This window comes from Mastacembelus armatus, chromosome 17 (assembly GCF_900324485.2).
Source record: "Mastacembelus armatus chromosome 17, fMasArm1.2, whole genome shotgun sequence".
Lineage (NCBI taxonomy): Eukaryota > Metazoa > Chordata > Actinopteri > Synbranchiformes > Mastacembelidae > Mastacembelus > Mastacembelus armatus.
Genome location: NC_046649.1, coordinates 11,036,515 through 11,060,538, shown reverse-complemented (window position 1 = coordinate 11,060,538; position 24,024 = coordinate 11,036,515). Strand labels below are relative to the sequence as shown.

The window sequence follows — 24,024 nt, the reverse complement described above, 5'->3', positions numbered from 1 at the left end:
TAAGTACCAGCACAGAACATGCAAACATGTCTAATACAGATCACACCTGCATCTCACAGAGCTGGGGAAATGATGTGTATATATACACACACACAGCTGCAGTTGAAAACAACAAAGGAAGGCATGCTAATTGGGCAGATGGGATCTTTCTTCTATGTGCATGTATTAACTAGCATTAGCATAACTACAGAGGATCACAGCTGTGTGTCATCACTTGTTTCTTCTCAGAACATACACACCTCCAGAATCCATTCTGCTATCCGGTTCATTCACAAACACAACAGTATGCACCAGTATATGATTTTATGACACTGTGGTCTGGTTCACTATATTGTCTCTCACAACCTATACCTTTTAAATTTAAATAAGCTACAGCATTAAAAGCACTGATCCACTGGCTAACTATAATAATCATATGAGACTAAAAAATATTTTTATGGTGGCTGGTTGTGAGTTTGGTTCATTCACCAACTGTGTACTGTGATGAAGAGCACAGTTCTCTGAAACGTGCAAGCAGAGTTTATTCGAAGGCTCGTCACCATGTTAACTTTTTTTTATCAACCTTTAGATTCAACACTTAAGCTCGAGTCTTTACCTTGTTGTGAGCTTTGTTTGTAGAGTCGGAGTTCGCATTGTCTTTGTCTGTGAGTCCTAAGAGGCAAAAATCAGTCTGGCTGTTTTGCACATATTTTTAGGACAAAGATCATTTTCATTCATAAAACATCAAAAAACATATTCACTCTAGATGCTAAACATAGAGGGATTTTCTACTACACAAGACATCTTGATACACACAAGAGACTGTATAGTAACTTGAAAGGCCGAACTGTAAAGGTACGCAGACTCTACAGATAGGGTAACTGATTTAACAAAAGGTTATCATAGCCCCGATAGACAGAACATTACTGTGGAAACATAGTATTGTGCTATAATGTTATTTTATAGTGCTCTGGCTTCCCTTTCAAGATATTATAAAGTTTCCTGATGGTTATCAAAATGTAACTTAGGCTGTGACCTGTGCTGCACAATGTCACATTACTATTCTAATTATGCTTTTGTACAGCTAAAAACAGCATCAGCAATTGACCATATGAGCTATATTTACAACAGTTTCTCATTCTAGTGTGTTTGTGTGTGTTTGTCTGTGTGTCTTCTTACTGTCATTGTTGGATCCACTCTCCATAGCTCCATAAGGAGGGGCCAATAGTCCAGCCAGACTGTGACGATACTTCTACGAGACATAACAGACACATAAGCATTCGTGTCAATCTTGAAAACATATACATCTCTATGGTGACACATCATTTGTAACCACCTCAAATCCTGTCATGTTTCTGTCACTCTAACACAGTGTTCATTTCAAACACACACACACAAACTCAGCAAGTGGCCCTCACAACAAAGCCCTTTGTACAACCAAGATCATTTACATGCAGAACAACTAACATTATATAACACACACACACACACACACACATACACACACACACACACACACACACACGCACACACACACACACACACAGCAGCAGCATTCAAACCAGGGTTAATGTGAAAAGCCAAAGCTGATAAATATGTACCGATGCTGTTTTTAATAGCACAATGAAGTCTGTTTGCATTTCTATAGAAGAGACACTGAAATACACACATCTGGTAATTTTGAGCCTGAGAGTGCCACTGCTCTCCTGCAAGGTCATTACCAAGTAACCAATGCCTTCTGAGGACTGCCAGGAACACACACACTTACAGAGAGACACACAGAGAGTATCTGTTTGACCTAGAGACACAGACATACACTTTCTATGGAACCAGGAACACAAAGTATCGATTATAAAGTACTGCATTATAGCAAACTAAAGACAAGCTCTGCAAGGTTCCATTTTGCTTTGTGAAAAATCAACAAAAATAAATAAAAGGAAAAATTATTACACTGAAAGACTGTCTTGATCACATGCACACAGCAGACTACACCATGGAACAGTCAGACTCACCTGATGTAACACACTCAGCTGCCTAATCCTGGAGGGAGTGAAACCCCAGAGAGCTGCCCTCTGCTCCTTTACAACTCTCACACACGCCACCGGATAGCATCCTGCTCAAAACAACCTGCTCTCTCCCTTTCTCCCTCTCTTCCTCTTACACAGTTGCCTCAGTGTCTCTCTCTCTCTCTCTCTCTCACTCTCGCTCTCTCTCACTGTGCACGAGCCAAGAACCAAACCACTTTCCCATCACAGGTTACCAGGGTGATTTGAGTCTCTGTATGACCGAGCTACTCCAGTGTAGGAAGAGAAAGAGGGAGAGAGAGAGAAAGCAACAGAGGAGGGAAAGAAAAGAGTTGTGAGGGTGAGGATGGAGCAGGAGGGAGGGAAGGATGCTGGCAAAGGACACAACAGGCCTTACAGAGGAGAGAGGAAGTGGGCAAGAGAAATATAGCGCAGGTAAAAAGGAAAAAAGGAGAAAGGCTTACAATAACAGCTTGCCACAGTCCACAGCCGTCGGCTGTTTGATATACTGCTATATGTTTACACTTATCTGTCAGAAACAACAAGGCATTTTACGTTTACACCCTGTTTATTTGTCTCACTGTCACTTGCTGTCAGAATTATGGGAGAGCGCTTTTTTCTTTTATCCTTTCATCAAAAACATGACTGCATTGATCTTGTAGCTTTATAGTCCTTGCCGCACACATGCACACAAATTAGTCCATGTACACACACACACACACACACACACACACACACACACACACACACACAGAAACATAAAACCAAAGATCCTTGTATTATGAGCTGAATAGGACTCAAAAGAAGAACACCTCAGGCTATGTTGTCTGCTTTATGTCTACTGTCCTAAATTAGACAGTAAAGAGACTGAGTGCACTTAACTGACAGACTACAAGCCCAATAATAAGATAGTATGGACCCTTTAAAAACCAGTTATAAACCTCATCTTAATAATAATAATAATAATAATTACTATTACTTAATTTACAACTAAAACCTTTATTGGTGTGCAAAATATTCCTACGATTAAGTGATTCGTAATTTTGGATACGACTTGTCTCATCAGGGCAGTAACGAAATCTACATACACAGGATTTTCATTTTTTCAAAAAAAAAAAAAAAAATAGTTTCATGTTAGTAAATAAAAAAATTAAACTCTCTACTTGGGGTCTCTGACTGAGTAAATGTAATCATCTTTGGGGTGGATATAGATTTTGGGATGCTGAAGTGTCAAAACACCAAAAATCATTGAGTAGGACCTCTACCCTCAACTTCAACGATAAAAAAAACTGTTTCCCTACAACTAGAAATAAAATGTCCTGTAACATATGCCAGTGCGAAAACCATAACAGAAAAACTGTTAGTTTAGGATGAGTGTTAGTTTATAAGGACTGTTGGGATTTGACAGTGCAAAATAACAGACAGCCTGACCAAACACCAGGGTGGATACTTTGGTGCTGACTGTGAAACAAAAAATAAACTGATCCACTGCTGTGCCAGGACTTCCTCTCTGAGGGTGACGCAGCAAATAGAGAGGGAAACCTCAACAACGAGGCCCACAGAGAGGCAGCCCCTACAATGCCAGCTCTTAAGTCATTCAATACAACAGTATTATTTCCCCCCTCTTATCTGTAATATACCAGTATTATCCAGGAATATCAATATTTTTCCATGTTAAGGAACAAAAGAAGTGATGGTCACTGCAGCATCTGTCTGCACTGCTTTTTCAACTGTTTCAAATAGTTTCCTAAGAACCATTTTAAGTATCATGTTGGACACCAATTGTGAGAGTTTAACACATGCTGATTATTTTAAAAATAATCATTTTTGATGACAGATTTTTTTTTCCAGACAGAATACTTTCTGTCTCATGTTTGCATGTATAGGGACCACTGCAGATGTGTGATTTATTTTCTTTTTTGACTTGAACGAGCCATTTAGACTAATCTTTTTGACTTGTCTTAGCACATTAGTAATGATGGTTTTTACTGGAATAAAAAGTTACAGAAATGAATGGAGTCACTAATGTTAAGAATTTTATCTGCCATGAAAAAGGCAGAGCCGGACTACATTTACGCTAAGAAAGACCAAACGATTCTGAAAACAATACAAATCTAGTGCTACTCGCTTCTTCTTCTCTCTCTCTCTCTCTCTCTCTCTGTACTGATGAGTGTCACCTCAGGTGCATATCTAATGTGTGGACACAAGGTACAGGTTCAGTGGACAGCCCTCTTGTGGTTACCAGCAAAATTACAACAGAAAGCTCATTGACAAATAAGAGTCTCATGAGGGGAGTTCTTTCCCAGAAAGAAACATGCTGAATCATGTAGTCCAAGCTCATATTTACAGCTACATACAGATTTTAACACACTTGTTCTCACCTCCCAGAGGCTCTTGAACTCCCTCTGCTCGATGCGAAGCAGCTCGCTGGTCTCTCTGCTGACAATGGTAGCGTGGCGTGGTGTGTTGTCCAGGATGGACTCCCCAAACGCTGTCCCAATCCCCAGGGTACAGATAGTGACAGCATCCTGCATCCAAACAAATCATATTTAGTATGTATGTATGTATACTTGTGAGAATAACTGTCTCAGTAAATAAGTCTTAATTTAAGTCTCAAATGAGCTAGCTGCCAATTCATTTTCTGTCAACGCCCAGACACTACACAGCAGTAGCAAAAAAGACATAATATAAGGTTTGCTTTAAAACATGACAGAAGCGAGCAGACAAATCAATATGTTGATTAATGCAAATAAATTCAAATATGACTAACTTGGAGAAACAGTCTCCGTTAGGGAAAAGAGCTCTAGATGCTGGATATAATTGGAGAGGCTAGACACAACACATAACTACACATAAACACATAAAAATGCAGATGCTGTCCACTGATTTAAACAAATATCCTGCATGGGTGTCCAAACTGACATTTCAAATACAGGCAGAGAAACTAGGCCACCAGGAACAAATCCTCTCGCTCACTTTTCTCCCACAAGTCATTCTTCCCCTCTAAATGTACAGTATAGCCCTATTTCCAAACTATTGCATAAAAGGGATCAGTTGTAGCGGAAAGCACAATTCTCAGTGGACCTATTTTCTGTGCTGTAGCAGCTTTGCTCTGGCACGTTTAAGCAGAGAGACATAAGCTAATGTACTAGAACAATGTCAGCATTCAAGAGAGTTGTGCAGGATCAGCTGTCTAACATAAGAAGCACTTGTAGAGCAGTCTGGATATTAACAGAGAAGATGATGATAGAAATATGACAAGAGGAAATAGTAAAGTGTCAGCCATAAAAAAACTAATAATCTTCATAAAAACGTAGAGAAAAGAATTGTCCACAACTCATTATTCAAGTATTTATTCAGGGAGCTACAGGGTGCATCATGTGGTAAACATTGTTGCCTCACAGCAAGAAGGTTATGGGTTCAAATCCTCTTCGTTTACCTCAAATAAATGAATCTTACTTGGTGGTTGGCAGTTTCTGACACTTTAACATCCAGAGAGCCAGACAGGACAGCATACCAGCTGGTGCCTATGTCTCCCTGTCGAAACACTGCAGACAGTAGATGGCAATTACAAACCATACAGAGTAAACATTTTACATTGACACATTCATAAATGTATGTTGCTGTGTGGATACCTGTTCGTTTGTGTGAAATATGTACTAGCTGTAAAAACAAATCTCCCTTGGGGACAGTTATGTTCATCAAATTATTGCTTTGATGTTCACAGTTTAAATAAAACATGTCATTTCCTATTCTTAATAAAGAGGAAAAGATGAATTTTGATAATCAAATAACTCTTATTTATGAAGGAAAAATTCATTTCTGGTTGCTGCTTCTAAAATGTGAGGATTTTAGGTATTTATCTGTTTTCTATTTCAGTGTGCATTGATGTTCTTTGGGTGCTAGGCTTTGATTTCAATCAAACAAAAGTTATTTAAAGACATCACTTTGTAATATAATTGTCTTCTTTGTGTTATCCTGAGTTTACAGGCTGAAATAGTGACAGGTTTTGACTGGCTTTTTAGATAAAGCCTTACAAGAGCTCATACAGAGCAGATGTCTTATGTTCAAACATTGATATCCTATGACTGTGTTAAAATAAGGTTTGCATAATTTGTCTGTGAAAGTTGTGTACACACATGCAGTAACATTATCAGCTTTTTGCATCCCAGTGCATCATAATTCAAACAGTGTTAAGGAACAGAAAATGCAAAGTGACTGTAATAACAGCATAATGTATATGTATACTCAGTCAATCAGAAGTATATATAATGAAACACAAAACTAGAATCATTTGTGTGTGTGTGTATCGGTGTACATACACGTGATGCCTTTCTCCAGGCATTCATAGAAGGCACAGGCACAGATCTGCAGTAAGAGTGGAGGTGGGAACCTCTGAAAGGCTTTGACTTCTCTCAGTCTGGTCAGAATAATGTCCACATCCTCTCCTGAGCGCTCAGAGGGCCTGTGCAGACAAGATTTACCATAAGATTTTACATTTGGTGTTAAAGAACCATGTCGGTAGCATGGCAAAATGATTAACTACATAGTGTAACATGTTCATTGTGGTGAATTATGTACTTCAAGCAAGCACATTTATGTCTGCAGGGCAGGAAATCAATCGGTCACCTACAGTATGCTTGGAAACCATTAGCAGTAATGGTAAATATCCGAAATTAGCAGTTAATGGACATAAATGTGAACAATCTGTGGTACTGTCCTATAATTTAAAAGACAGTGCTAATGTTTTAGTGTCATCTAGGCATTTCTGTGTGTGTGTGTGTGTGTGCGTGCACTGCTTCATTGTTCAGCCTGGTGTCTTAGTGATAACAGTGCAGAGCTGCAGGCGTTACTTCTCCCGGCTCAGACCCCCTACAGGGTGTTGATGTAAGATCTCATTTGTACTGCTGCTATTTCTAATAGACTTAAATCTGAGCACACACACACAAGCACATCACTGTTGGACTTCTATGTGAGATTAAACATTCTGCTCTGAGATATGGTGCTGAAAATCTACAGAGCCAAAATGTCTCAGAGTAAAACACATTGCAGTTAGCCCCATTCATTCACCTACTTCCCATTTGCTAGTGAATCATCTTTGCATGTGTGTGTATACATTCATACAGAATAGCTAATGCACTGTGTGCTTCTTCTTTCACAGACGGGAGGCTCTCCAACCCCTCTCCTCCTTCAGCTCCATCCTCTTCTCTTGCTCCCAGCTCTCTCTTCATTCCTCTAATATCCATCCATTTTTCTCCTCTCTAAGTATTGCCCGTTTCTCTCAACACGATAAACAAGATGGAAAAGAACAAATGACTCTTTCTTTCCTCTTCAAGCTGCACATTTTCTCCTCTCCATTAGTGGCACATTCATGCTTTTCTCCATCCATTTAGAACCACCACTTACACACTGCCTCACCTTATTATCCCTTTTTTTCTGCTTTGCAACCTCACAGACAGAAAAGATTCTCTTTTTACCCACATGCATATGTACATACAGTGACACATATTCGCATCCCCAGGCAATAGGTTGTACTCCACTGACTGGACAGTACTAGACCTAAAGGGCTGCACTGCACAACACATCTTCCAGTCCCACAACATCTGCCATGTACTCAGGGCATATACAGACAGTTTTTTTGCTTTCTCCCTGTCTTTTTTGTCTCTGAGTCATCGTCCCATCATCCGACTACTGCCTGCATTTTGGTGCTGAGACAGAGCGTCACAGCCCAGTGTAGGCTGGGTTAATGGTTTAGACAGATCTACTCCCACACACTGCAATAGGAAGAGACAGGGAAGTTAACTCTGTAGAGGTGAATGGGTAAAACCATCATCACCTTTCACCTATTCATCTGTCAGTCAAAATGCCCTGGTCAAAGCCTTTTTTTTCCTCATTCTTTCTCTCTGTCGTTGTGCTGTGCTTGCTCCATCCCTGCCTGTCCAGAAGAATCTGCCTCCCCACCCCGCTGGTGTGAGACGGATGTGACCTAAGAGCTGTTCACCTCACTCCCTCACTCTCGCTCTCTGCCTCTCCTTTTTCCTTCTCTTCCTTCACTTCATTCCTCAGCCTTTCCACTTCCCCCACTGTTCATGTCAGCAGAGAGGTCAGCTTTCAACCACACAGTGTATAGAAAATTCAGACGCACAGAAGGTCCTGCAGATTGGTTTAGAAAACAACCATCTGGAAAATGTCTTTCCAGACAAACATATCATATGCTGATTTGGGGTGGACAACCAAAATGTTTGACAGGCTCAACACAAACAGATTCCTGATCTGGAAGATTAACAGTAGCATAGACTTGAACTGTACGTACAAAGCTGCTTCAACACCCATCATCACCAAAATGAGATCCTGTTAGAAACGCTGTGTGTACACAGCTAAGTCTATAATTTACTCATTTACTCTTCTAACCTTCACATATTTGGCATAAACTTTGTCTTGTATTATTTTTATATTGAACTTACTGACATCTTTCATCAACTTATGTCATCTGAAAGTGTGTGAACTGTCCACTTTGCTCTGTGCTTCTGTTTTCCTGGACTAACTGGACAGTGAACCTCAACTGGCATCTGATGTTGTGTGCGTTTTGACCCTGTGTTACCTGCCTGGGGCAACACTGAACAAAACAAATCAGATCTTATCTCACATACTTCCCAGTCACTGGCTATAAACGTCTCCAGACAAATATATTAGAGTCATATCTTAACCTCTGCCTTTCTTTCACCCACTCTCCTCGCCGCCTTTCACTCTTCACTTACATTAACAAATACAGTAGATGAAAGCTCCTAAACACACACACACAGCTATCTCTGTGAGGACACTCGCTGACATAATGTATTCCCTAGGCACTTAATCTAAACTTAACCATCACAGTCACAATTAATCCCAAACTTTACCCTAACCTAAATGACTCCCCAAAATGTCCAAACCCTTAAAGTATAATACTCAATCTGGTCCCTGTACTCTTGGCCATACATTTCACCAAACTTTACCACATCTAACAACAATTTACACTTAATTAAGCTGAAACTATTATAATACTAATCAAATGAATAAAACAAGCAATTTAAAGATGGCCCATTAGCCTTTTGCACTATCATGGTCATCTGGTACCGTTTTCTAACATCTTATAGACTTAAATCTGTTGTGTTCTCAAATATAAATGATGAAAATTATCTTTATTTACAGCATTAGCAGCACATTTTATTTGGATCAATCCAGCATCCAGCTGTATTACAGGTGAGGCTGGGAAGATGGTAGTTTCAGGTTGCCAGTGGTAACCTGATGTGCCACAGTGAGATGTGTACAGTGTGCGTGGGTGTATGAGCTGTGGGATGCATGTCTTAGACAGTATATCAGTTTATTTTAGGCATGAGGGGTGTCATTACTGAAATTGGTATTTCATCTTTATTTAAATAAAGCCCTCTCTCCCTTTGATATAATGTTTTTTGGTGGCTGTATGATGGCAGCAGAGAAGCTTTACGTGTACTGGACGGGTGCAGTTTAGACTCAGTCCTAAATCAGCTTCTGAAATGAGGATATGGCTTCTCTATAATAAAACTGTAAAGTGGCTCTTTGGTGATTGTAATCAGTAGACGACACAAATACATCCTGGCATGCAGCATTGAGGTAAATATGGAAGAAAGCTGCGCTGACCTGCCCTTTAACGCCTATATTGAGGGAAACACAACATTTACGCCACGGTAGTATTTTAAAAATGTAACGCTATCAGATCTGAGCAGACTGACACTCCATGTGCGTCTGATCTGCAATGTATCACAGCCCATGCAGCGCAGACACATCCCAGTGAACCTCGAAGCCACCAACGCCTTTTTGAGCGAGTAGATACAAAAACAGGAATTTAAAAAAAATAGGGTGTGTATTGTCATGCACTGCAGTCTTTATCAGCACTGGGCGAGGGCTGTATATTCACTGAAAATAAGACAAGATATAATACGCTGAAAACAAGGCGCAACGTGTTATTATTGCACACACATACATACACATACACACACACACACACACTGCACAAGCAGCGATCGCCGGTTCCGATTAATCACGTTGACGCTGGTGAATGAAAGCGGCTTAAGAAAACAGAATTAGTGGTCGTGTGTGGTTGCACGGCGTAGAGGTGAGTGTTGGAAGTGTATTCACCCACCTTTTATCCAGACAGCAGATCCACTCCGCCGACGGAGACGAATTTGGGGACGTCTGCACCGCTACCATCTTCCCCGGCCGTGTGTGATGCTGACGGAGGAGGCTTCCCGGTTGTCGGTGGTCGTTAATGAGTGTGAGCTTCGGATGCGCCCCCTCCCCGCCCCTCTGCTTCAAACTGGCTCACACAACCACAGACTGCTGCTGCTGCTGCTGATGCTGCTGCCTTCATCACGGCATGCAGATGACTTGTGTCAGCCTGACTTAATTGGCTTTCTGAGGGCAACCAGAGGGCTCTGAAACAACAGCATAATACACACACTACAATGCATGGTTTTAAGAAATGACCCACCTTTACATTTTACCTACTTTGGCCCAATCCTTAGCAGAGAACAGCCAACAACAACCTGTCACAGGAATATCACAGTCACTACTTGACTTATAATATAAAGCTGCAAAGTACAATTATGGCCTAATGTTGTGTTCAGTATTCAGCAATAACACATGGGCAGTTAGCAACATTAAATGCAAACACATTGTTTCACCAAATACTTAGTGCATCCACAACATAACAGTATTTTGAGGATGTGACTAGATACAAGTGCCCCCCAGGTGTTTCTCTGATCAGCCGTAGCTTTTTATCATCTCAGGTATATTATATGTCACAGGTGCAAATAACATAATGGATGATGGCTGAATCTCATCTTGCTGCTTCAGTTTCACAGATTAGATATGCTGTTGCTGCTTACTGGGACACCTAAATGGAACAGCACCATTGTTAATGTTGTTAGTAACACCTCTGCTTTTCCTGCTAATGGCAGCACATGAAAAAAAAAAAAAAAAAGCCGACTGGATAAATGTTGAGGACAGCAATGAATAACTGTGATGAACGTTAAATTTAGGTATGCTTGGATTAGAAAACTTGGCAGGAAATCGTGGCTGTGCATATCGCATACCACCAGCAGGAAAGGGGAACTGCAAACTCCACTGAAAGTTATAATCCTGTGAGAAAACAGGGGAAAACAGGGAATCCCCACACACTTTTTATTCCCTGAACATGATAGTGTATAGTGGAACCCATCCATTCCGTTCCTATCCAGTTTTTTGATGAACACAAGTTTCTATCTAGGGCACTAACCAAACAGCTGGATGTTGGCCTGAAATGTGAGAAAAACACAAAAGTGTCTGATAGGAAATGATAAACTGATCTAATCAGCGGCTGAGGGTTAAAGTATCTTTACCAAGCAGAAATGATTATTCAATCTGTCCAGTCCAACAGGACTGTCTGAGAAATGGATGGGCTCTTTAATTACACATTGCTTTGTGACAGCCGTTTAGGTTACACACAACTGCATAGTGCTGCAGCAAGTAAAAAGCTGCAGAGACAATGTTGCACAGTTCTTTACTTCAAGACAAATATAATTAATTAGAACAGAAAACGGACAAAGATCAACATATGTGTGGCAGATTATAATGAAATACAGGATTTAGTTGGAGCAAATTCTTGGGATGAGAATTAAGACAAGCAGCCCAATCACTGCTGTAATATCAAGCACAGCAACACAAGTCATTTTGAGCATAAATGAGCAGGGAAATGAACACTGTTTCTGCTCTGATGTCACAGATCTGATGGAATAAAAATAACCAGTAGAATAAAATCTGTACATGATGCAAGTGTTGTGACAGCAAAGCAGTTCTAGTTTCACTTGTTTTGTTTCAGTTCAGTGTGACCAGGATGACTGGAGCAGCAAAGAATGAAGGGCAGATAATGAGGAGCGTGGATGTTCGAGAATTAGGGCACCTCATAGGCCATCTAAAACCATAATGTGTGTCCAAAAACATAAGCAAAACTAAGGACAAGACAACAGAGAACAGAAGATACACAAGGTATTTAGGGATACACTGGATTTAGAACCTGCTCTGGAAAATCATGGCAAGTCAGACAGAAAATAGAAGACAAAGATTGTTTATAACATCAGGAATCAGACACAGTGCTGGGGAATTACTGCTGCAACTTGGATTAATTCAACTGCATCAGGTGAATTAATATGTATGAATGTGTGTACCTGTTGCAGCTGTGTATGTGTGTGTGTATGTGTGTGTGTGTGTGTGTGTGTTTACACTTGCCTCACTGCATGACTGCACGCATGACTGTAATACTGGAGGGTGATTGAGTGAGTTTCCTCCATAATGTTAAAATGAAGTGTATTGGTGCATCAATGCCAGCTGTCTCAGAGAGGGAAAGGTCTATTTTTAATGTTCCTTAAAAATGTGGACAAGTGAAAGCTAAATTAAAATAACATAAAAAAAGAACATAAATGCACACATTAAAAATGACGTGACCTAACACACACTTTAAAAAGTCCAACAAAAATCATTAATTCATTGTCTTAACTATAGATTATTAAGAAAACCTTAATCTTTCAATTTGAATTTCACTTGGTCACACAATTACAACATATTTAAGTAAATAATGTATGAACATGGTTATCTTACTGTACAGGTCAAAATATCTATGCAGAAGGAACTAAATTCATAATATCGTCAGTCTTAATACCAAGCTCTATATATTAATTTATGCAGGATCACATCATTATTACAGATGTTGTATAAGATGATATATATGCAGTACACACATCTTGACACAAAGTGGCAGCATCAGTGTTTACTGATTTACATGGAGATCACCAATCATTCACAGCACTACACAAACCAACTGTGAAGAGCTGCTCATTTAAACTGCTGACTGGCATGTTCATCCCAACCATGGGTGAAGAGTGTGTGTGTGTGTCTGCATTTACATGTTCAGAGGACTGAGTGCAATTCCCTCATGAAACCAGAAAACTCATAAGGTTGACTGAGCCGATGAGCATATGGGGCATGACTGTCTGCCAAACGCAGCCTACGAGACACACACAGAGCTGATATCGTCAGCTGTCAGGCTGTATCTAAAGAAAGCATCTGTCCTTCCCCCCAATTTGACTCTTTAAATTAGCTGTCAATGCAGCAGAGGCTCATTCAAGCAGGACTGTAATTAGTATAAAATACACACAGACACTGGGATTATGAGACAGATGCCATTATTAATATTTACACTAAAAAATACACAAGGTAATTTTTTTAATTTACACATAAACATGTTTAAAAGAAACCATTAACTAAAGATTTTAAATAATTTCCTGAAAGAATCACAACCCACAATATGTAATACCGATAGCCTGTAACTGTGATGACTGAAATCAGCTGATATTTATCATCAAAACCATAATCAATGGACAGCGAGAAAACTGTGCTGGTGTATCATAAATCTGTCTTCTAGCTTTGTGTGGAGACACTTACAGTATCTGATCACAATAATATCACGTGATAAATTACTTCAATTCATTCCTTAGCCTCCATTATCTCTCCACACCATAACTTTCCATAAAGTCCAGAGTAGCAGTGTTGTGAATACACTGTGTGTGAGTGTATGTAGACATGACAGTCATAGTGTCCAAACTAAAAATAAAAAGCCAATGTCAGGAGAAAAGAAAACTTCTGTAGCGGTCAAGGTGACCTGCTGCTGCTGAGAGAAATTGAGGATTATTACACCACCACAGGCACATCCATGTGTTTCCTGTTCACCATCACCAATAACAACCACTGCTGAGTTTGATAATTTGCCATTAATTAAATAATTCATTCATTATACCTATTATTTACTGTTTTCTCTGCATGTACCGATCAATAGATGATTGACACCCCTTGTCTATTTCACATTTCCAGTGCTTTTGTCAATCCAGGTTACATTTTTTACTCTGTTCTTTGTCTTCTTGTCTGCCACGTTCACTTTCTTGCCACCTCTGTCTCATTAAATTTACTTTGCCATCCACCCTGACATCACTCCCTCATTTTCCATCTCTACTTCAATTTACTTTCCCTCCCTCCCTCCCCACCCTCTCTTGGTTAGCCTCATTCAGAAATAAGCTTTTTTCATTGGCCACTATTTATATCAACTAGGTCCCGGTGCCACCTGGGACAATGGTCTCCAGTCAGATCCAGGTCACAGCAAGCAGAACCATTCTTTGGCTCTGCATGGATCAGTCCAGTCCAGTCCAGTCCAGTCCATCTGCCACAAAAGCCAGCTTCACAGACAGACATAGGTGCTGCACCGACTCATCCACTGCCATCACACACACACACACACACAGACACACACACAGGTAGGCGCGCACGCGCGCACACACACACACACACACACACACACACACACACACACACACACACATCACTGCTCTTGTTCCTCACACACAGGTCGACAGTGGGAGAACCTGCAGACCTGCATCTGAATATTCACACAAAGCCCAGCTCAGGATCAGGACAGCCTCTATCACAGTGATTCTGGGTTTCACAGCAGATGGCAACGCTGGCAGTGATGCTGAAAGGTAAAGGTAAGTGGATGTACTGTAGCAGTAACCTGCGTGTTTAATACTCCAGCACTGTAAGATCCAACTGGGTTATGTTTGCAGTTTGAGATTCCAAGATGACAATTAATGGCCATTGTGGAGAGAGACAGTAGTTAAAAGCATCAGTGGTGCTAAAGGAGCCTCCATGCTATAAATAGTCATTTTACACAGTGACAATACTGGACTGTAACAACAACTAACCAGTGGTCAAAATGATAAAGCTTCCTGCTGCAGGTAGATAAATTATAGGGGTATACAGAGTAAACAGCTGGCCCTTCAAATGTAGGCTAACTTGCCCCAGCGCTGGTACTCACTCACCGTCCGTGTTTCACAGTTAGTGGAGTAGTTTACACAGGATTACCGGGGGATAATCCATTTACAGTACTTAGGGACATGAGTCGCCATCTGTCTGTATTTATCGCAGTAAGGGAGCCGTCAGCAGCGTCTGAATGCAAACAAACAGCACTTCCACGGTAGGACCGAGCTGTCGGGAATAGTTTAAGAAGACACGACGGAGCCGCCACCAGAACCTACAGGTTAGATACTTGTTCAGGTTAGTCAGCACCTGGTCGCGACCTTTAAACTGCGCGCGCACCGCAGCCAGGTAGATGAGATTTGTTGCCTTCACGTACCCTCGGAAACTCCTGCTCTGAACTATACGTGTCAGTTTTACCTGAGTTGTTTGTAGAGAGAGAGAGTATGTCTGTGTGTGTGTGTGTGTGTGTGTGTGTGTTAAACAGTACGGGTTTACCTTTAGGATTCAAGACGAGGGTCACTCGCTGTAATTAGCTCAGCTAAATAAACAAGACGACTGCTCCAAATGCCATCGCCTTTTCGTTATTGGAAATTAAATACCAACAAATTAAGAACAAATAAGTTCAATCACAGCTAGTTAGTATTGAATGACTGGTTTAAGATGCTGCGCGCTATTATTTTCCCGACAGTACGTGAAAGCAGCGACAGTGAAAAACAGTGGCGTCAAACAGGTTAATTATAAATACCTGTGTCGATTAACGATTATAAATACCTGTGTCGGGTTACCAAAACGCTTTCTGAGAACGTTTTGTATTATTTGGTGGAGCTGGTCCTCCTGTTGCCCAGTGAGTATGAGTCCTCAGCCTGCAAATAGCTGATTTTAATCGTAGCACTGCTCGATTTGTAATAATCGCCCGCTGGGTTGCGCAGTTTCACCGCAGGTAAAGTGCTGTAATGTTCAAAACCTGATCTTTTCGCAGGCTGCTTTCCGGGAGGCATCTGTTGTGGAGTAAGTACCAGGCGTCTACCTGAAGACTATGAAGTTCACAGGCCATGAGTATGCCTTCGTCACCTGCTACCATCCAATAAATCCACTTACATCTTAAAACACCAGCTCTATTGTCCAGCACATGTCCTGCCTTATTGCAATCATTCCACTGTACCAGCAAATCCTCAACCTTTATCTACCTGTTCAGCACTTGACAAGGTCCAGTCATTAGCTGTGAAAATCTAAATCTACTTCCCCAGCTCCTCCAGCTTCCTCTAACTTAATAATCCTCCATTCCCAAATGATGCGGACGGACAGCAAAGGCAGAAGTGCCTCCCCTCACAGGATAACCTACAAGTCAGACTTCCATGCCATTAAATGCTCTTTTGACACTGGGACAAGTTTACAATCAGGGACCAAAGCTGCTGCTTCCCAGTGCACTGCTGTGCAGTTGGACAGGCTACCATCCAGCTTGTCAGATCCCACAATGTCCAACACCAGCACCAGTGGCAGTACAGGTAGCAGGGGGAGGGTCCACAGCACCAGGGGGTCCAAGATCAGAGACAACATCTTTCTCCAAATGGACAGCCAGCAGCTGAGACCAGACAACGGTTCAGGTCTGAGTTCTGGCTCCACACCCCTCCTTTCTCCCCACAGTCCTAACCTGCACATTCAGACTTCACCTTTCTCTGCATCCAGACGTTCAGTCATCAGTTCCTCCTCTGTTCTGAGCGCTGTGGCCAGCATTTCTGCTCCAGAACCCTCTCTGCAAGATAAATCTTCCAAATCAGAGGAGATAAGGGATATTGACAGAGCTGCTCTGGCTCAGAAATTCTCTGTGACACGGAGGTTGTTTGAGACCAAGATGATGGAGGTTGGAGGTGATGGAGGACAGGTTTCAAGACTTTTGACTGGCAGCGGGAGGAAGGGGATGGCCGATGGTAGAAGGCGAGTCAACCAGGAAGAAAAAGAGGAAGACGCAAGTGGGGCAGGGAAGCACACAGAGATGGATGGGTTTGATAAAGACAAATCCATAAACCTTCCTGTCATAAATATTTCCTCACCAAAGCCTCCTGCACTGACAAGGCTCCCTAAATCTCCTGTATGGGATGGACCTGGTGAAGTGTCCAACAAATCTCTGCTCTTTCTTGACAAGAAAGGTCAAACCACAGGTACACATGCAGACAAAGAAAAGGCCCAAAGCACAAATTGTGACCTCTGCTTGACCCCCGAGGAGCCAGTAAGGGCAGAACTTGTTGACATAAAGAACGAGTCATCAGAAAGTGATGAGAGTGAAGAGGAAAAACAACGGAAATCAGACAAAAGCTGGTTTAAACATGAGAACAATGACAGGGGAATGAATATGACAAATGTACAGGAAATCAGCATGGAGGACCTAGTGGATGATGTTTTTGAAGAACCCAGTATAGAATCAACACTAGGACCTTTTAGGCTGGAAAACCAAATACAACTAAGAGAAGGAGAAGGTAGGCCAGTCCCTGCCTCAGCAGAACACCAGAAGGCGTTTTCTACCAGAACGCCATGTAAAAGCAGGACTAAAGATGACGGGGAAAGTGAAACAGGCAAGTATCAGCAGGTGAATGAACAATGGGAGGGTGGAAGGGAGGAGCAGAGAAGAAATTTCATTGCACAGTCTAAGAAGTCAACAGAAGAGTGGGGCAAGAAGGGGGAAAGGACAGATGCACAAGGAGAAGAAAGGGCTGGTAGGAACGACAGAGACATGATGCAAGAGGACGATGTCAACAAGGAAGTGGAAGGAGAGCAGAAAGGTGGAGATCAAGTAGAGGAATCTAGGCAAAGTCAAGACAAGGAAAGAATTGATAAAGAAGAGAGAGAAAAAGAAAGTACAACATCTGGACATGCCAGTGCGGAGATTGAACATTCGCCAAGCAGACAGAGCAGTGATGCAAAAAATGATGTAGGAGGAGACGAAGACAATCATACAGAATCTGCAGTAATCTCTGGGATTGACAACAAAACGTTTGTGTATGATCAGGAATCCCAGTCTCATCCAGAGCATTCAACAAGACACGACTTCAAAACCTCTCCACACACAGAGAGTCAGCTTTTATTGGAATATGAGGAACTTCCTGGTATTCCCACTGAGGATGATGAGCATGCACCAGAAGTAGCAAAACGAAAGGTCCGGTTCTCATCAGCACCAATCAAGGTAAGGAAACTATTCAGAACAGTTCAGGCCTTCAGCATTCTTTAATCACTTGCGGGGTCTCATGTAAAAAAAGCTTTGCACTGTAAATTTGCAGGTGACATATGAGAGAAGTGTTAGACCAAGCCCATGTTTCTGATCAATTAAGAGGAGAAAATTCTATTTCTGCCACTCACTTCAGAGCTAGCCTGATATGAATGCACAGGAAACATTCCTGTGTGTAGGTGTGTGTGTGGCATCAGTCTGGCACAATTCACAAACAAACTTTAACAGTAGCGGTCAGTGTGGTAGCAGCATATGTACACTGAGGTTGTTGCTTTTTTTTCCTAATCCAATAATAATGCTCGTACAGTTTGCTCAAGTCTTTGCACTTCCCCAGTGTCTCACTCTGACTCTCACACACTCTCACGGACAGATCTGCCAACACAAACAGTGTAATGTTGTGTCAATAGCAGCAGATGGTTGTCTTTCCAGACTGCTCTGTGCCAAACATGTGTACTAGCTATCAGTGTTAAAGCTGCTGCAGCTTTTTTTTATTTTATTTTTTTTAAATAAAAAATGTACGTCGGCTGCTGTCTTTCAGGTCTACAGCACTTATTCTAACGCAGAGTATGACAGACACAATGAGGATATTGACCCCGTGTCTGCTTCAGCTCAGTATGAGCTGGAGAAGAGAGTGGACAGGATGGACGTCTTTCCAGTGGAGATTGAAAAAGGTTTGTTTTCCCAGTCTTTCTCATTTCTTATGTTTTTTTTTTATGTCCATATTCAATATATTTAAGTTTCTTCTGTAAGCTCTTTTATTCTTTTGATAAATACCTTTTGCTTGTTTATGGTGCAAGGCTCCTTCCATGAGTAATGCTAGTCGGAGGGTAAATGTGTTATCCTTCTAGGAAACGATGGTCTTGGTATCAGTATTATAGGAATGGGTGTAGGAGCTGACCAGGGACTGGAGAAACTGGGAATCTTTGTCAAGACAATAACAGAAGGGGGCGCAACACAGAAGGATGGAAGGTGCGTTTGTCGTTAGTCTCAATTACTGGAGATTCAGTTTGGCTCTAATCACATAAGATTGTCTTTTGTTTGTGTTAGGATTCAGGTGAATGACCAGATAGTGGAGGTGGATGGGGTGAGTTTGGTTGGAGTCTCCCAGCTGTTTGCAGCTACAGTCCTCAAGAATACATCAGGGCTTGTCAAGTAAGTCTGCATGTTAGTGTAATGTTGGCGTGCATAGTAAGAGAAGCATAAGTTTACCACTCACACCTGAGCTTTCAACAGTCAAAAGCATGTGTGTTCTGGGATGTGATGATTGCTCGCAGCTTGGTCTGATTTTCTCCGCTGTGCTGCAGGTTTCTGATTGGCCGAGAGAAGGAGGGGGTGGAGAGTGAGGTGGCACGCCTGATCAATGAAAGCCTGGAAATGGACAGAACATCCAGAAAGGTGTGTTGGCTTAAAGAAGAGTGGATTTTCAATTAGCACCTCCATATGTTTAAACCTTTCTGTGTGTGAGCTGACATACAGTATGTATTCTAAGGAGGGAAGAGCTGGTGGAGATGAAGATGATGGCAGCAGGTCAGAAAAGGGTTCAGTGGTTGAAGAAGAAGAAGAGGAGGAAGATGAAGAGGAGGATGTGTCTATTCTTTCCTGCCTGGACAGCTATCAGTTCTGCATCAAATATATGCAGGTGCTTTACATTCAGTATGAATTAACTGACATTTATTAAAACATTGTGAAAGGAAAAAAAAAAACCTGAGGTGTTTTTAGAATTTAACATTTGATTATTTTCACTGTAGTTTTATATTTTTAAAAATAATAGATTGCCTTTATCTCTTTGGTAATGTAGAAGTGTATCTACCTTTATTCAAAGAGATCCATGTCTATTTGGTTTTTCGCCGTCTGTTGTTGTAGCTCCAGTCAAAACTACGAAGCACAACAGCCCAACTTCACCATGCTAAAGAAAAGGTAGGTCACTGAAATTGAGATTTCTCTCTCACACACACAAAGTGATAACTGTACTCATTTTAATACACTACCTTTGCATCCACATTTGGAACAGTCTGACCCATTTAACTGTATGAGGTGGCTTGGTGTGGAGTTATTAGGACACGGGCCACGTTCCAACACTTCACTACGTCAGCCCTGCTTTTCTGCCTTTGCCTTGAAGTAATCACCGCTGTGACATAACTGGGTTGGAGAAAACCTTTCAGTAGAAAGTCTGGATTTGTTCTGTCAGTGAATACTTCATTATTTTTTTTTTTTTTTTTAATCAAAACTCTTCAAGTGGCTTGAAAAAAGGAAGTGTAGTCTAATTTTTGGCCCGTCTGTGTCAACAAAAATGTGTTTGATTGAATACTTTTCTTGCCCCAGGGCATGTGACAGTAATTGCAGACATGCATATGTAAACACATACATAATGTGTTGCTGTTATTTTCTAGTTAAAGGCATCAGAGGAGCAGCAGGAATGTTTGGAGAGCCAGAAGGCTGAGCTGCAGCAGAGAGCAGAGGATGGCGAAGAGAAAGCTGACAAACTAGAGAAGTACAGGACTTTGTCTGTGTTTGTGACCATTTTATTGTAACATATGATAGATGTGTGTTTTGCAATGATATATCAAATTTGTCTACACACATCCTCAATCTGGGTGGGAACTTTGAGCCTGCAGAAAGATAATCGTGTTGGGTTAAAAAAGGACGTATGTAGATGATAATGATGGTTACCAATGTGTTAATGATCCTTGCTGTATTTATCAGGTATTGGCAAGAGGCCCAGACACTGTGCAGGGTTGTGAGCCAAAGACTGGCTGATGCCCAGAGCCAATCAGAAAACCTGGAGATCAAATACAACAAGGCCAAGAGACTAGTTAGAGAATACCAGAGCAGGTGTTTATTAAATTCCCCCACTCCAATTATTTCTATGACATTGTGGAATATTAGTCCAATTAGATTACCAGGAGTTTATTTTCCAACAATCTTTTTTTTTTTTTCTTTCAGAGAGGAGGAGATAGAGAAGAGAGAAGCAGATCTGAGGAGAGAAATGGAGGAGAGAGATGAGCAGCACAGAGAGACTGTTGAAAGGCTGCAAATCCAGGTGAGAGGAGACTGCTCAGTCTCGTATGAATTTAATTCACCAAGCTGCCATTAATCTTTTAGTCATTGTTTCACACTGATCACCACAGATAGCGCAGCTAGAGAGAAAAGAGTCGGTAGCTGAGAGAAAGAAACAGTCTGTGGACTCTTCAGTCACAGGTATGAAGACGAGTTACTCTAATTGTAGAGTTCAAGCTTTTAGAATAAAAATGTCTCTTTGACTAAGCAAAAGAAACCGTTTGTGTCTCAGGTCCAGACTGGTATATTCCAGTGCCCGATACAGGACGTCTAGACTCCAGCGCTCACAAAGCCCGAGCTCAGCTGGCACAGAAGTCTAAGCGCCACCCACCCTCACGGGACAAACTCAGAGAGAGCTTCAAGAAACAGGTAAGACACAAGGCTGAAAAACTGACACAGACACTAAATTTGCTGTTTCACTGTGAAACTTGCACTAAAATGGGCATTTGTTGCTTTTAGGAAGACAAAGTCCAAAAATCACAGGAGAGCCAGTCACTGTCTGCTCCTGCAGTGGCACACAAAAGCAGCGCAAGTGACATGTCCAGTACCTCGTCATTTCCAGCCGTCAGTCCTCAGCCTCCTATTGGCTCTGTCTTTAGCCCTCCCATCTACATCACTGACACCATCACTCCCTCACCATGCAAATCCTCTGCTTCCAGAAAGTCCAAAAGGAAATTTCCTAACTTTAGGTGCAGATGTGGATCATAGTAGTATCAAATATTTGTTTGTTATATTTGTCATTTCAAACATAGTAAAGTATTTATTTGCCAAAGTGGCTTATAGAGTAGGATCAACTTTTTTTTTCTTCTAACTTTAAACTTTTTTCTTTCAGCAGTCTTCGCAAATCTCTCAGCAAAAGGAGAAGTGAGAAACACAGTAGAAGGTCAATCAGCAACAGGTGTGATATTTTTGTGGTTAATATTTAATAAAAAATTCAGGCATTTGCGTTAAAAAGTAATTTCATTTGAACAATTTTGACATAACCTATTTCTACCAGTGGGTCAGTTGGTGACCTGGTGGATGAGCCAGGAGTATCTCCAACCGGTTCAGTCACCTCCATGCCCTCTTGCTTGCCATTTCCCTGGTTTGGGGAGCGAGGGAGGGAGAAAGAAGAGGTGGAGAGGGGCAGGGAGCGGCTTCGGTCTGTGTCCAGCAGCAGTTTACCATATCTGACCACCACTGGCAGAAGAGATCCGGTAAGAAAAGTTGGATGTGTATCCTGACAGTTGTACACGTGGCTCCATGGTGACACTCTACTTGGAATAAAAAAAGATGCACGTTTGTGAAAACCGTGTTGCATGCCATCCTTTTATTCTGCTTCCTGATCTAGATTGTTCTTTAGCTATGTCACACAAAATCTTCTTTGAAAATAATCAAATGTGCATGGGTAAGGATCAGCAACAGTGGAGTATTTAGGCACTCCAGGTTTGTTTTTGTTGGTTCCAGAGTATTGGCTCTCCAGTGGGCAGCTCCAGCATGGTGGGTCATGTCTCTGATCACTCCCTCTCTGGACACTCTCACACTTTTACCTTTTCCTCCACTGAGGTGAGCCTGTCATTCTCCTCCATTTCTTCACTCCTCCTTTCCCCATGGAGCACTCTTAGTCCTACTGATTTTTTTTTTTTTTTTTTTTTTTTTTTTTAAACCCCCAGCCTACTCTATCCTTTAATTTTTAACTCGTCTCTTTCCCCCTCTTCTCCTGGCATTGACTTTGGTTAGACATTGGATGATAATCCACTTCCCACCACTAACAACAATCAGTGGCAAAGTCAGCCTGTGTGGGAATGGAACAGCCAGCAGGTGTGTCTGTGGTTAATCGCAATGAACATGGATCAATACGTGTCTGAGTTTGCTGCCAGAGGTGTGGATGGGACACAGCTGCTCAACATGGACAGTGAAAAACTCAAGGTGAGTGGTGGCAGCAGTGATGATGTTGATGGAAACAAAATATCTAATAAAATGTTGCAGGGAAGGATGCACCGGTTTGTACTTCTAGTACAATTTCTCAAACTGTGTTATGATCTTCATTTTAAAAGTAGTTGTTGGCTTATTTCAAAAGTTCAAGCATCATAATCAAGACCTAAAGAATTAGCACCTCTAAGTTTCATAGTGGTTTTACCATTTAAATTTAACTGAGAGCTCAATAAAAGAAGTGCACTCAGTTTAAAGCCCCTGTCTCCTATTTATTGGGCTTAATTCAGCAATGGAACTTTTACAAACTGTCTAGTTTCTTTCTTTCTGTCAGGCTCTGGGTGTGTGCAGTCATAGTGACCGGTCTGCCATCAAGAAGAAGCTGAAGGAGATGAAGAAAAGAGAGGAGAAAGATCAGAGGAAAGGAGAGAATAGGCTGAATGAGGAAAAGGATAACAACAACTTTTTGGAGAAAGATAGTGAAGGTAAAGAGATGGCTATGATGAAGTCCTTAAAAGACGTCAGACACAGTGGCAAAACCGTGAGAACTGAGTCACTCTTGTAAAGGAAAGACGGAAGTAACAACGGAGAAGCACCACCAGCACGAGGGTGCATCTGCAGTCTCACCCGTGCACAGAGAAATACCTTTGAATGTTTGATGTTGAATCTGTTGCTAGTTCTCATTTAAAATACAGAACACTGGCTGGTATTAATAGACTGGGACCAGAGCAAAGTGACTCCAGCACCAAAGGTCTCACTCACAGCCATCCTGTTTCTCTGTCAACTGTAAAGTGTGAGAATCTGGCTCTTTTACATTCCTGTTTTGTTGTTTTCTTTTTAATCATGAACCTTAAATTATCCTTAGAATGATTTTAATATATAACAATGTGCTGATTTAAGCACTCAGGTATTTGCTGTAAATGCATTTTTTATGTATTAATAAATAATGGTTTCAAATTCCTGTTGTTGCCTTAAACT

General features: G+C 41.4%; 2 protein-coding genes across 12 annotated transcripts in view; one reads left to right on the top strand and one right to left on the bottom strand.

Moving 5' to 3' along the window:
- LOC113133752 (rap guanine nucleotide exchange factor 4-like) overlaps positions 1-15,747 on the bottom strand; it is a 24,502-nt gene extending 8,755 nt beyond the window's left edge. For 3 of the 7 annotated variants that reach the window (XR_004463290.1, XM_026312615.2, XM_026312616.2), the window contains exons 1-7: positions 14,921-15,180; positions 10,162-14,319; positions 6,326-6,468; positions 5,463-5,551; positions 4,385-4,531; positions 1,159-1,231; positions 596-651 (exon numbers count right to left, since the gene is read on the bottom strand). Coding sequence is in view for 6 of the 7 variants with exons in the window: in XM_026312615.2 (XP_026168400.1) it covers positions 596-651; positions 1,159-1,231; positions 4,385-4,531; positions 5,463-5,551; positions 6,326-6,468; positions 10,162-10,229 (576 nt within the window). In the remaining variant the exon portion in view is untranslated. Of the gene's footprint in view, positions 1-595; positions 652-1,158; positions 1,232-4,384; positions 4,532-5,462; positions 5,552-6,325; positions 6,469-10,161; positions 14,320-14,920; positions 15,181-15,629 lie in introns of those variants that run through there. The other 4 variants (XM_026312618.2, XM_026312617.2, XM_026312619.2 and 1 more) reach the window with 4 other exon arrangements.
- LOC113133750 (neurabin-1-like) lies at positions 14,457-24,024 on the top strand. Of its 5 annotated transcripts, none has more exons than XM_026312609.2 (19): positions 14,457-14,587; positions 15,838-18,036; positions 18,617-18,749; positions 18,927-19,047; positions 19,126-19,230; positions 19,383-19,473; positions 19,568-19,717; positions 19,942-19,995; positions 20,469-20,569; positions 20,782-20,910; positions 21,022-21,118; positions 21,207-21,276; positions 21,368-21,504; positions 21,595-21,824; positions 21,968-22,033; positions 22,133-22,331; positions 22,582-22,680; positions 22,855-23,043; positions 23,381-24,023. In XM_026312609.2, exons 2-19 carry the CDS (start codon positions 16,147-16,149, stop codon positions 23,609-23,611), a joined length of 4,092 nt encoding a protein of 1,363 aa, XP_026168394.1. In that variant the 5' UTR covers positions 14,457-14,587; positions 15,838-16,146; the 3' UTR covers positions 23,612-24,023. The 5 variants fall into 5 exon arrangements, with proteins under 5 accessions (XP_026168394.1, XP_026168393.1, XP_026168395.1 ...); XM_026312608.2 differs by lacking the exon at positions 14,457-14,587 and adding an exon at positions 15,029-15,138; XM_026312610.2 differs by lacking the exon at positions 14,457-14,587 and adding an exon at positions 15,384-15,702 and having other exon boundaries at positions 21,971-22,033; positions 23,381-24,024.